The sequence below is a fragment of the Haliotis rubra genome, unplaced genomic scaffold, assembly GCF_003918875.1.
Source record: "Haliotis rubra isolate DU_JTF1 unplaced genomic scaffold, ASM391887v1 Scf576, whole genome shotgun sequence".
NCBI classification, from domain to species: domain Eukaryota; kingdom Metazoa; phylum Mollusca; class Gastropoda; order Lepetellida; family Haliotidae; genus Haliotis; species Haliotis rubra.
The window spans coordinates 113611-128266 of record NW_025767275.1 but is presented as its reverse complement, the minus strand read 5'-3'; the positions used below and the strand labels follow the sequence as shown (position 1 = coordinate 128266).

General features: G+C 36.3%; 1 protein-coding gene across 14 annotated transcripts in view; it reads left to right on the top strand.

Moving 5' to 3' along the window:
* LOC124254573 (anoctamin-4-like) overlaps window positions 1–14656 on the top strand; it is a 120152-nt gene that overhangs the window by 74425 nt on the left and 31071 nt on the right. For 9 of the 14 annotated variants that reach the window (XM_046688411.1, XM_046688409.1, XM_046688407.1 and 6 more), the window contains 10 exons: window positions 596–628; window positions 2724–2822; window positions 3294–3317; window positions 7393–7523; window positions 8355–8360; window positions 11189–11307; window positions 11980–12035; window positions 12849–12905; window positions 13217–13281; window positions 14467–14601. In XM_046688411.1, the coding sequence (XP_046544367.1) occupies window positions 596–628; window positions 2724–2822; window positions 3294–3317; window positions 7393–7523; window positions 8355–8360; window positions 11189–11307; window positions 11980–12035; window positions 12849–12905; window positions 13217–13281; window positions 14467–14601 (725 nt within the window). The remainder of the gene's footprint in view (window positions 1–595; window positions 629–2723; window positions 2823–3293; window positions 3318–7392; window positions 7524–8354; window positions 8361–11188; window positions 11308–11979; window positions 12036–12848; window positions 12906–13216; window positions 13282–14466; window positions 14602–14656) is intronic. The other 5 variants (XM_046688406.1, XM_046688405.1, XM_046688404.1 and 2 more) reach the window with 4 other exon arrangements.

Below are 14656 nucleotides of genomic sequence, written 5' to 3'. Positions count from 1 at the left end.
TTTCTCCCTTTTTCTCAAAGTTCATTTTCACCAATTATCACAATTTGTGATGGATTCGCCCTGTTTCATTTTCATATCTTTATTCATTTATCTATGCTGGCAAATCACATACATTGCAGCACATTTGAAATGTTCATGCATGGGATTTTTATTCAACTTTCTGTTTTAGATAGTATTTTTTAGACTGTCGATTTCACCATGTATCCAACTTTTCATTCCTTTAAACATAATCATTTTGTCGGTTGAATAACCAAGTGGGTTTGTGATAGTTTTTCTCCCATATCAAAGTCCCATTTGACTAAATCACTTTTTTTTGATAAATTTAACACAGCCAGCTTCAAGCTGTCTCAATAATAATCATCCATGCATGTTGATATCTCAAATGTGAGCAAAATATTTAGATTTCATTTTGGTACACATTTTCATCATATTCATATTTTCAGCAGGGTTAGTTCAACATGTCCTTTTCTTGCCCAAGGCCTGGGTTTGATTCCCACATCAGTCGAATTTGTGGAGTCTTGTCAGTCATTCTTATTTTCTGCATAGAGCAGAGTTAGCGTTTTAAGTCCAATTAATTTCATCTCTCCACTAACAGAAACCTCTGGGTAAACAAAACAAAATCCAGCAAGTATGTGTAAAGTGTAGCGGACTTAGCTTCACGACTTAGTGTTATAATGGGTAGATAGAACTTGTACTGAACTAAAAATTATACTTAGAGTTTAGTAGAATATGTATTCCCTGTACATATTGGCCTTATTACATATAATAATGGAAAATTATTATCATATGTTTAATAACACCTCATTCATATAATAATCATAATGATGGCGCATGCAATAATCATCATGTATGTGCATGGCTAAGGTATTGACATTGTTCAGTTGTATGACACCTTGTTTTAACATATTGGTGGTGGTTTGTTGCCTATCTAATGATGAAGAGACCCATAACAGGCTGCTGTAGTACAAAATAATCTTAGCGCTAAGACTACCTTAAGTCTATGTTAAGGTATGGGAGTAACGGTCACCTTAGCGCTAAGATCGCTTTGTACAATGGCCCCCAGGTCAGAATGTGTTCCCATGCTGACAAATAAGGATTGGATGTCAGTGTGTCTGAATGAATAGCTTCTGTCTCCAGTAGTTTCACAATAAGAATTTAATACATTATATCGTTTTTTCACATTTTCTCTTTCCTCCGTATATAAATGCAAAATAGAGTTTTGTTATCTGTCAGAATAAGAAAAGACCTTTTATTTGTCAAAGTTGCGAGAAGATTGAAATTTTCCCTAAATTGTACATTGCTGCAAACATTATTGGGCAGCCATATTAGGATTGGAGGGAAGTACCAACATATTTTGAGGTGGCTCCTTTCCTCAAAAAACTGATCAGTTTCTGAGGCTGTGTGTGCCAGATTTGGTTCTGTAATTGCCTTTGTTACGAAATTTGGTGAAGCACTTTGAGTAAATCAGGTTGGGATGGTCAAAGACTTTGACCTGTGCATTGACTGCTCGAAGTGTTGATAATACTCATCGTCACCCAAATATTGTTGCCTTTCATCTGAATATGTGTTTGACAATTCATGCTTGGCTTAAAAGTTGACTGTCAGGCTTGATGACCTGGTTGATGCATGTCAGTGGCATGGATTGATGTTCACTCTGTCAATCACTAGATTGTCTAGTCCATATTTGATTCGTTACAAGCTGCTGTCACATAGGTGGAATATCCTGAGTGCAGCCTTAAACAACAGACAACAAAATCTGGAAGCTCATCATTGTCCATAGGGATACTGATCTCAACCTATGGATTGTCAAAAGGAATTTTGGGACACTTTTGATATTGTTGTTTGGTCTAAAAGCTAATCTTATATGAGGTGATGACTGATAGGCAAAAACCCTTTGTAGTTTATAAGGAACAATGCTCAGTGAGAAGAGCCACTCTTCCTTCAATGTTGATATCTGCATTAAAAACTGTCAGGTGATATTTTTTTGTCTCAACTTGACAACATATTTGAAACCTTTCCTGAATTAGGAGAATCCAATCTTCAAGAAACTGAAGATTGACGAAGTCACCATTGAATAAAAACACTGATGCTAAACCTGCACCAAATATGAACCAAATGCACATTTTATTTTCCGAATCGATGTTCTTCACATGCACTCAATGCTAACCTATTTGTAGATTCCGAATCTGATGTGTTCATTATTATTTTTCCGTAACTCCACACACTATTATTGGCATTAACCTGCATCTGTATTCCAATCCTTGATGGAATTGGTTCATACCATACTTGTGTTTAATTGTTAAGATATTCGGTGTATGAGCCGATAGTTCTCACTGCATGGTAACAATGGTAATTGTTCAAGATAACCTTTTTTCTTCATCTTGCAATCACCTTAGGTAACACTACCTGCCTGGTAACAATGGTAATTGTTGATTAAGATAACTGTTTAAGATAACCTTTTTTCTGCATCTTGTAATCATCTTAGGCATGAAATACCTTCTAAAGCATGCTGCCCTTCTCCATCATGGTAGTAATTCATACATGATCCACAGAGTTTCATTTAACTGGTAATGTGTTTGTGAATGGGCATGTAACTTTTTTGATGTTTTATGTAACATTGTTTAGAATTTGATTATATTCTAATATGCTGTTGTTTCAACTCTAGGGTATATTGTTTGATATTATCCATATTATTATATAATTATTGTTATTATTATTCACAGCTTCTGAAGGAGGATAACCTGTATTTTGTCAAGGTCCATGCAACATGGGAGGTTCTGACGAGATATGCAGAGATCATGAGCATGAAGATGCCATTGCAGGTAATAATGTTGTAATGATGATGATGATGTTGATACCATGAATGATGATGATGATGATGATGCCATCTTGAGCTGTCAGGTTGTCTAGAGATTTCACTGTCATTTTATTGTTTAAATTTACTCTTTCTAGTAGAGGAATGCTTTGAATTTTTCTACCATTTTTCCTTCATTAATATGTTCATTTTTTATATAAATTTTGTTTGTTTGTTTTTAGTTTTCAATACAGTTAAACTTGATAAGACTTCTATAATTTTTCTATCAAAGCTTATCAACTCATACATAGTTCTTAGAACCAGAAAATAGCTTCTATATTAGGCAGTGGTGTAGCTTTGTTTTAACAATGAGGAGTTGTAGATCAGTACAAGTATGCCTTGGATGACCAGATTTGTATCTGGACAAGTAGAAATGTTAGTTTGTGTAGTCACAAATCTTCAGTGACATTAATTGCCCACCGAATGTACTCACCAACAGGACCAGGGAGACTACGACGACGCCGTAAGTAGCTGTCAGTGTCCAGTCATCACTGCCCATGTATATTAAATGTAGATGTCCGTTTCACAGCAAGACTATAATCTGTGGAACGTATCATGTAAACAATGGCAAGCCTCATGCATGTTGATGTAATCGTGTGTCATGGGTGGGTTGAAATGGTTAAATGTCATGTAGGTTACAACTGGCATGTAGACTTGTGATGGATGCCAATGAGATAATGGTTAAAAGACAATGGTAAATGGTGGCGCTGGACATTGGCATGGTTCATTAGCTTAGTGTTCAGGTGATATGCATATTGTTCCCCAATTGTTCCTGTTCCTTTAGTTTGTTGTAACAAATGTTCTGCTGTCATTCACTAATACGGGACATATCTAAAGGTGGTATCTTCTCTGAAGAAAGTTGGTTTGTGGATCCAGTGACACAAATATGCAAAACACTTAGTGTAGGGTTGGCTAAAAATATTAGATAATTGCAAACTCCATATGATAATTGTGTCATCAGTAATATCCAATTTAGATTTTTTTAGTAAATATGGTTTATTTACACTCACAATATACAAAGTTATATCTGTATTCATAGGAAACTTGTAAATTAGGATAAGGCCAGACCAATTTCATTTGTTGTTTTACAGATTTTTGTCCTCAGAAAACCTAAAGGCAGGAGGGAAAAAAAATAGAAATAGAATTCACCAGTCAAAGTAATATTCCTTTTAAATACTAAAAGTATTTTACTTTTGGCAATATATAAAGTATATATGGGGCAAAAACAATCTAAAACCATTTTCTTGCACATTTACATTTTTGGCCAATAAGAATATTAAAATTTTATATTTTTGAGTGGGGAAAATTAATTTATATTTTTTTTCTTATTCTTGAAAAAATACGACCGGCCGGATCCGTAAAACAAGGAATAATATTGGTCTGGCCTAAACCAAGATAACAAAATTCTGTTTCTCCAAGCCACCACTGGAGCCCATACCAACATTCTCAACTGCTCAAATAAAACTGGGATGAGATAGTAGAATTGGCATCATGGAATTTTCCTGCAAATCGATTAATAGTGCCATAAACCAGTTAATTGCAAAGTTTGGAAAGATTTTTAATTTAGTCAGTTTATTTTAATAAATCATGAACAGCTTTTGAAAATGTCAAGTGTTAAGAGAATGACAGTAGTATTTTTGATGTTGCCATTTCTGAAGGTTTGTATTTCTTGAGGATGTTCCTTCAAGATGAGGGACACAACGCCTTTGATAATTTTTGGTTTATTTGCTTTGATTGGATGTAGATATGTAAAGAACTTACCAACTTTATTGAACATTTATTAATGCATGTATATTTGGTGTACGGGAGTTAAGGTTATGGTGCCATGAGAATGAGACTTGATTTCTTTTTACTTAATGTATTTGAAAGAGGATATATAAAAGTATGTTAGTTAGATGTTACAGTCATAGGAAACGGTGAAAAGCAGACCTAATTTCTTTATCAAGGTAATTCTGGGTTCGCACATGCTTGAAAAAGGCTCAAAGAGGGCAAGTCTGTCAGATTAGTGAAAATATAAGTTAGTTTCTTGTTGAAACCCAAATGCAGGCCATCATAACAGTATGGTGATATATTCATAGACTAGGAAAGAACTTGAAAGCAGGGAGCTTTAGCAGGTCCACTTTTACCTAGATGTAGATTTAGTAATAGACTTAGCATTTGGGAGGAGGTCTTTGTCTGGTGTGATGGAATATCACTGTGCATGTTCGTGAAGGTGAAACTGTATCATTGTAGCACCCTAGACTCTTATGTAGTACTAGTTAGAATGCATGGCTTTTGGGATAGGAGAATGTTGCTGAGGAAAATTTATGTTTTCATCCATAGAGTGAGTGAGTGAGTGAGTGATATTTTACACTGCTTTTAGCAACATTCTGGCAATATCATTATGAGGTACACCAGAAATGGGCTTCACACATTGTACCCTTGTTGGGAATCGAACCTCAGTGTGATGGGTGAATGCTTCACCCATTTGATTTCTAGATTGTCAGTCCATGATATTTAGCCAGTAGTCAAACGTTCAAATCGTATAAACCTATTGGTCTTGTAAGATTAACTTATAACAACACATATAAGGAGTAATATCAGTTGAATAACATGCTTTTCTCAGTATGAAGTCTAGGTTATTAACCCATCATCTTTTGGCACTGGTTTTATGTAGACACATGATCTGATGATATTGATATTCTTGTACTCTCTCCTTGTCAACTCAGTTAACATCCTCACAAGATTCTTGTGATGCCAATGAAATAAAACACATAATTGATGCAGTGCTGAATATTCAATAGCATAATGTCCATTGCGCTGTTCTTGTAACTGTATTAGAAATAGCGGTGAAGATTAGTATATAATTCAGGCAGCATTGTAGTGTGTTAATGTACAGTGGTTATAGCGTCTCTTGCTCAAGTAGCCAAAATGGTTGAGGCATTTTGGTCAAGGGGTGGAAGAGGAATTGGCATAAAAGATACTGTTTTTATATCTGTATTTTAGATTTTGTTAGGAGAATACATGGAGTAAATATAGTCCTCGTAGATGTAAATGAGAAAGAAATATTTTTGTTTTGATGTTGGAAGTACTGCTTTCACATAAGATGAAAGGTTATGGAATTATGTTGCTTTGTTTTTTTATGAATACTAATTTTGTGAATACTTTATGAATACTAATTTTGTCCTATTGTCTGTGACGCTCCAGTCCAGTTGGAGTAATTGACATCTCTTGTTGTGTTAATACTAACATGGTTCAAGACGTTTATTTGAGGATATTGCATTGTTACTTTTTGACATTTTCTGCTGAATTTGCTTTGAATGTCATCTGTGTATAGCCTGTCAAAATTGTTCAGTTTGAACTTGAAATTTGTTGATGCTTTGCTTGTTTTTGACTTTGATGATGCTCTGCATGATTTTGTGAAGTATTTGCCTTCATTTTAAAGTCAGTGTTCACCGCATGATCCTAGTTGCAGCTATCTTGGTCTAAACAGTTTTAGCATGTTAAAAGTATTCTTTTTATTGAGATGTAATTATTTGGATCAGAGGTACAGATAAGCTGTGTATCCAGGTAAATTACGCAAATATTTATGTGAAAACTCAATTCCTATATAAAGTCTAGTGCGTACAAGTACGCTTTGATTTTTGTAAGTACTCAATAAATATGATCTTACATGCGTACACACAAAAATGTGATGGAGGTTACTGAGGATAGATAAAATAACTGAAGTATATTGAGAAGTTCTATTTCAGCACTGCAACTTGCAGTCTTCCTTATCGTTTATCATATTACAGATCAAATATTAATAACAAAAACGTAAACAACATAAACTGTTTTATTTTTTTACAATTAATGGAAAATGGCAAAATACCCAAATGAATTTGTGTGAGGTGGGTACAATATATTTTTACTCAAAGGACTGACTGACTGACTGAGTTTGGTTTTACGCCGCTTTTAGCAATATTCCAGCAACATCACGGCGGGGAACACCAGAAATGGGCTTCACGCATTGTACCCATGTGGGGAATCGAACCTGGGTCTTCGGCGTGACGAGCCAACGCTTTAACCACTAGGCTACCCCACCGCCCCTTACTCAAAGGAAAAATTTATCATGCAAGTGATAATGGTGTTAGCATCTACACCAGTATGTCACATATATTGCAATAATTAAGTTGTCAATCTGTAAAATGTCTTCCTCCTCTTGGGTTTTCTATTTTTTCTGACTCTCCGACTGAAATGTGTAATGCGTGCATGGATTTGTTGCATGACATAAGTTGGGTTCTCTAAGTATTTATATCTCTAATGGAGCAATATTCTTTCTCTTGTGATACCAATAATTTCATCTAGCATCCATTTTGTATATGGGCTAATTGGCTAATGTTTTCTTCAACTTATCATCTTCACAGTCCAATTAATAATATAAGCATGATTTTTACGCACATGGACTAGGCACTCGCAAAACAGACAAAGTATGCTTGAAATATTTCCACCAAGCAGGTGTCCGTACACTTCTTACAAAGAAGAATGGGATTCAAATGCATTTTGTATTTGTTTAACAGGAAAACGACATGATAGATAACATCACAACTTGCTGGTCAAAATGTCCAACACCGTTTGATATTGACCCTGACCGACTGCCTGAAATGTCAGATTACTTCACAGCTGCCTTCTCCAGAGAAAGGGTTGACCAGTGAGTAGAGTTGAATCACTTCCTGATTACTGGTCAAAGGGGAGACAACTTGTGTTGCAATTATCTCCCTTTGACAATTCACTTATCTTTCATCATTTGAATATATTTCTTTTTCAATTATGTTTTTTTGTTTGAAAAAGGGTTAAATAACAATTGCTATAAGGGATTGGCTTACACTAAACATTTTTATGATTAATGATCAAATTTTCATAATTTTTATAACATTTGTTATGTAAATGGTATAGAATAAATTCATTGATGTACTAGATAAGCATTGGACATATAACATAGAAATGATCAAGTTACAAAATTTGACAGCACACTAGATAGATTACTGTATATAGGAAATTATTTTACAGTCCAGTTATCAACTGTTCTTAAATTCTTCCAACTTTCTTATTAAGTCATCGTCGTTAGTGCCTCTCTCTAATATATTATTCCTCATTCTTTAAACTATGTAATTTGTTGTTGTACAAATATGGTACATGATCCACATTGTCCTGACTGAAACTGTACACTTCTTCAAGAAGAGACATTTGAGTGCGGTCAGAAATTTCAAATGAATAATAGCTTATTTTGACATTATGTTTTTTGTATGTACTTACATAACTAGAATAACTTTTTCTAAGTACTATCATTTAATCTGAAAAAAATATTACTCAGCATTAAAAGACATTTTCATTGCTGCAACTTTTATCTAATGTTGAAATTCAAAGAATATATAAGTGTGTTATTATGTTTTTCAACTTCTCTTCATATGTAGCTCGGATTATTTTATAAGTATGTTTCCACCAATTCTTTCTTCCATTCTTTCTCCGTGCCATTGAACAGAGGGATGTAAGAACACTTTCCATTTATTCTGTGTGTCTTAATAGTCCAAGATTTGTTTTGAAAACTACCCAGTCAACACCAGATACCATGCCAAACAGCCTCAATTTCAAAATCCAGTCAAACACTCTGTCAAAGTAGAAGGGACCTAGGATATCCAAGTTTCGACACAACCGTAAGATTACAACTAAAGAAGGAATACACAGGGACCAAGCTTTTACTATGAAGCAACTTTATGTTTGAACATCAAAATGCGCCACAATGTTTGACTGTATTTTATTTCAAATTTGTAAAGCAAACACTTTTCTTAAATTCATAAGTTGAAATTTATTGATCATTACCGAAAATGGTTTCATTATATATTTGTTGATGTGAACAAAATTTATTGGTCTCAAAATTCAGATAAACATTCTCATTAGCGGAGATGATTCCTGGTGACTTGTGAGAAACTTGCACGGCTCAGTTATCTCAGGTCATGGTTCTATTCAGTGTTGACTGGGTGGGGGTTTTCCAACAAATCTTTACTGTTCCTTTATAGCGTCATCCCCTGCACGTTTGTATGTCCTAAACACTGTCTGCATGGTTGCATGGTGTCCTTGGTTAAAACTATCACAGACCTGACGTGAACCAGTCACTGTGTTCATACGAACAATTACATCATCCAAAACATGTCACAGTATCCCAGTAGCAAACATCGATCCTCATGCTGTGGGCTGGATTTCCTGGTCCATTCTTGATTATTTACAGAACGCCATTTAGCTGGAATATTGTTGAGTGCCGCAATATAAACAACAAACAAACAAGAAGATGTCATCCAAAACTGGCCTCCACAGATATTGCCTGGAAGAGATCTAAGGAGAAAACGAAATCTCCTGGGAGGCATCAGGTAAGCTACAATGCATGTATTTTGCAAACACCAGGTGTTCACGACACCACATATTTATTTACTAAGTCATGTTGTTTGACTTCATTTGATCAATATGTTTTGACATTGTAACGTCTTAAAACAATTAGAGAAAAAACAGCAACAATGTTTATATAATTAATGTATAATTAATAAATTATTTTGTTGAAACAATAATACATGTTGTAGTGTTCATGGTTTTCAGGGGTTGTATTTGCTATGTTGTACTATTAAATCAGTGAAGACTATACTTATCTGTCTGCATTTGAGGATATTAAGTCATATTTGTGTGTCAGTAATTCCGTGAACCCCACTCTTTGAACTAACCTCCGGAGTTTTATAGATATGTTGTTTAATCCCTAGGTTGTCCTTGGTGCATGTGGGTAAATCCCTAGGTTGTCCTTGGTGCATGTGGGTAAATCCCTAGGTTGTCCTTGGTGCATGTGGGTAAATCCCTAGGTTGTCCTTGGTGCATGTGGGTAAATCCCTAGGTTGTCCTTGGTGCATGTGGGTAAATCCCTAGGTTGTCCTTGGTGCATGTGGGTAAATCCCTAGGTTGTCCTTGGTGCATGTGGGTAAATCCCTAGGTTGTCCTTGGTGCATGTGGGTAAATCCCTAGGTTGTCCTTCATGGGTGTGGTATGGGATCATCCTATGTGAATTATCCCTGAATTGTTTTATAGGGATGCTGTTAAATCCCAATGTCTAATGAATGTTCCAGTGACAAGTTAGCATGTTTCATGCTGATTTTGTTTATTAATAGAAATATGATCATCTACCAACTCATGCTCATCTTCATGATGATGATGTCACGCTGTTGTTGTTGCATATTCTGTTATAAGCCAAGAATGTCCTGGACATTCTAAATGTGCATTTTGGTGAAATCTAAGTTACAGCCATGATATAAAGTTCAATTCTGTAACAATATTGGCACTTTCCAACTTTGCACACTGAGAAAGTATCCATTCATGGTGACAGCATTCATTGGTCCTTTCCATTCTAACAGCACACATTGGCCCTTACCATCCTGTGACAGCACCCATCGGCCCTTTCCATCTGTGACAGCATCCATTGGCCCTTTCCATCTGTGACAGCACCCATTGGCCCTTTCCATTCTGTGACAGCACCCATCGGCCCTTTCCATTCTGTGACAGCACTCATCGAACCCATTCCATTCTGTGACAGCACCCATCGGCCCTTTCCGTTCTGTGACATTCTGCAGCACCCATTGGCCCTTTCCCTGTCCATTCTGTGACAGCACCCATCGGCCCTTTCCATTCTGTGACAGCACCCATCGGCCCTTTCCATTCTGTGACAGCACCCATCGGCCCTTTCCATTCTGTGACAGCACCCATCGGCCCTTTCCATTCTGTGACAGCACCCATCGGCCCTTTCCATTCTGTGACAGCACCCATCGGCCCTTTCCATTCTGTGACAGTATCCATGATATCTGAAAGCATGCTGCAGGCAATACTCTGCATGTCAGCTGTTCATCCAGTCCTGAATAACAGCTGTTAGATAATCCCTTGTATATCCTGTGATACTACTTGCATGGATGTAAAGTTATGCTTGCATGTGATTCTGTTCCTACGTATAACATATGATAGCAATAATCAAACCTCGATCAGTCTAATGTATTTAATATCTTCAAAGATTTATTAGTATCCTACCTAGGTATGCTAAAATAAAGATTTGCAAGCAAGCTTCCTTTGTTCTGTAAGATATGATGATCATGTTCAACATTTACCAACCTTTACCTTGTGCATGCTGATCAGATGGTGTGATCCCCACTTTTGTACTGTAGCTACCCAGTAGTTTAACTATGACATCATCATTGACTCTTGACTGTGGAATGTCCTTGTTAAATTGTTTTGTTGTTCACCCTGTTTGTTTTGTTGACCTGTATGCATGCAGTGAGACGTGTATACTTTCAGGTTCATCATCAAAGATCAGGACACATTCTTCAACACAGCTCAACGCAGTCTGATCGTGTACCAGATTCTGTTAAGATGTGTTTATGAAGACTTGGGAGACAAGAGAAAGAACAAGTTTGGTAAGGATGATGATGATGATGATGATGATGATGATGATGATGATGATGATGATGATGATGATGATGGCAACTGATGATGATGATGATGATGATGGCAAACTGATGATGATGATGATGATGATGATGATGATGATGATGATGGCAACTGATGATGATGATGATGGCAACTGATGATGATGATGGCAACTGATGATGATGATGATGATGATGATGATGATGATGATGATGATGATGATGATGATGGACTGATGATGATGATGATGGCAACTGATGATGATGATGATGGCAAATGATGATGGCACTGATGATGATGATGATGATGATGGCAATGATGATGATGATGATGATGGCAACTGATGATGATGATGACTGATGATGATGATGATGATGATGGCAACTGATGATGATGATGATGATGATGATGATGATGATGATGATGATGATGATGATGATGATGATGATGACTGATGATGATGATGATGATGATGATGATGATGATGATGATGGCAACTGATGATGATGATGGCAACTGATGATGATGATGATGATGATGATGATGATGATGATGATGATGATGATGATGATGGCAACCGATGATGATGATGATAGCAAACAACTTTATCAAGGCCAGGCCAATAAAGAGCTTATCGAAAATTTATTTGTGTGTTTCAGGAATCAAGAAGATGCTGAGCACAAATTCCTATGTTGCAGCTTACGCTTTGCATGAGGTACGTATGCAGTAGGGAGATTTACATTTTCTGTGCTCCGTTTCCAGTCGAGCAATGAAACTCATATATTAACACTCAGATAAACTAGGAAATTATTATTCCGTTAGCTTGGAAATCTCAGTTTAGTTTGGGTGGAATGTTTAACTTGTCCTTGGACAACTATAATTCAAGTTTTTTCAGAAAATGATAACTGAATATGAATCAGTGGTCAGTGTGACTTAGAAGCTGAGTTGTGAGTACGCTCGTTGTATGTTGTGCGTGGTTTTCTACTGCCCTGAGCAATATTCCAGTAATATATCGGGGGGCACATGACAGAAAGTACCGGATTAGTGAACACATGTTATACATGGCTGCCTCTGTGCCACAGTGTGGATGCTGCTCACAGTTACTGACCAGGAATTAAAGACACTGGTCTGCTGGTCCGAGTCAAGCATATTTTCTTAAGGACCATATATAATAAATGATGGTACGGTGGTCTGGTGTTCTGTTGGGCACAAACAAAATATTTAAAATGTGGATAACTTCTAAAATCAGCATCTAAGAAACCAGCAGCCGAACAACCCTAAATGGTTCATTGGTTACCTTCTTTTCTGGTATCTCTTTGTAATTGTCCAGTAATATATTTTAAAATCCCTTTTGGTTAGAACCATTGTGTCTCTCAGAGATCCAACATGACCAGTAGAGTTTTATTTGTGCTGGTCCTTTGGACCATTGAGAAGTTTTGGTCAGGGACTGGACTGGATTCCTTCACTTACAGCCTGTGTTGATGTAACTGTGGTACTACCTCACTCACTGACTCTGTGTAATTTTCAGGGCAACTTTAAAAGTGATCACTCGTTATTGACAAGAGGCAAGGCTAACGACAGACATGTAAGTACAGCACTGAATAACAAAATAAATTTCAGTCTTTACCCAGAAATAATAGTTTTTTAATTAATCTGAACCAACATTTTTCTTATGACCTTTCCAGGCTCATTTGTTAAATGAATATTTTATTGAATATTTAAGTACTTTCATGATGTTTAGTAGAAACATAACCAGTATCCACATGGAAGCATTTGCAAAGTCTTTGAAAACGTGATGACATTAAAGGAAAGTATAGTAGCATATGAAACTTAAAAGGTGAGCTTCAGTGCCTGTTGAGTAGTCTGCGCGTACAAAGAGATGATCTTATGTTTCAGCTTCTGTACGAAGTATGGGCCAAGCCATCGATGTGGTACAAGTTCCAGCCCCTTGATTACATCAGGTTTGTGTTCATCGCCTTGTGTTTTTCGTCTTATGCGTATGATCCACACCTGTTGCGTCAGTCTTTTGTATCTTACATTCTTATATTACCTTCTTTCCTAAATTTAGTACTGTTAAGGAAGAGGTACTTTATTACAGTGAGCAGGCTTTTTCTGCTTTCCTACTCCCTGAAAGTTAAAAATCATGTATTTCAAGTAAACAAAAATTATCCCAAGCTGCTTTCAGTGCTTCAGACACACATGTTGTGTTTTCAATTATTTAAGTGTTGGAAATATGGGGTCTTTGGGTCCTTGAAATTTGGCTGTCGTTTTAATGCCACACTCGGCAATATTCCAGTTATATGAAGACAGTCTGTGAATAACTGAATCTGGACCAGACAATCAAGTGATTGACATCATGAGCATTAATCTTTCACACCACAAACTGGATTTAATTTTGTAGGTGAAGGTTTTGTTCTTGTCAGATTCTACTTTGGTGAGAAGATCTAGTGATTGATATCATGAGCATTAATCTTTCAGGCCACAAGCTTGATTTAATTATGTACCTCACACAGTGTACGAGTTAATTTTGAAAACTCACTGGCCAGGAGGGCTAGTTAAGTAAAACTGATGCTAGCCCACATCATACTTCACTGGCCCTGCAAAATATCAATGTCAAAATGAACATCGATCAGAATTGGTGTGATGTTTGGTAATTGAAGATTGTAAGTGAACACCCTAAAAACTGAATTCATCATAGTCATGTGCATTAAAGAAAAAATTATCTGAGATTTTCATCATTTTCCATTCATGATAGCTTTAACAATATAATACTCAGAATTGATTTTCATGTTTTTCCATTCATGATGGTAAGTTAACAATATAATAACTGGCTTCATTTTCATCCATTCATGATAGCTTTAACAATATAATACTGGGCGTGATTTTCATCATTTTCCATTCATGATAGCTTTAATCTACTGGTCTGATTTTCATCATTTTCCATTCATGATAGCTTTAACAATATATTACTGGCTTGATTCACAATCAGCTAGCATTTGGCTAGCGGGCCAGTAGCTATTTCAAACGCTGACCTCACATTTTGAATTTTGACATCATTTGACATCATGAGCAATAATCTTTAAGAACACAGACTCGATTTAATTATGTATTTTGCATTTTGAATGTTAATGTTTTCTTCTTGTCAGACGCTACTTTGGTGAGAAGATTGGCATCTACTTCAGTTGGCTCGGCTACTACACCAGTATGTTGATACCCTCGGCCATTATTGGTCTTGTTGTCACCTTCTTTGGCCTTGGAACACTCTGGGATGATGTGCCCAGGTAAAAATCTTTCCTGTTATTCATGAGTTAGTGAGTTAGTTTAGTTTTACGCCAC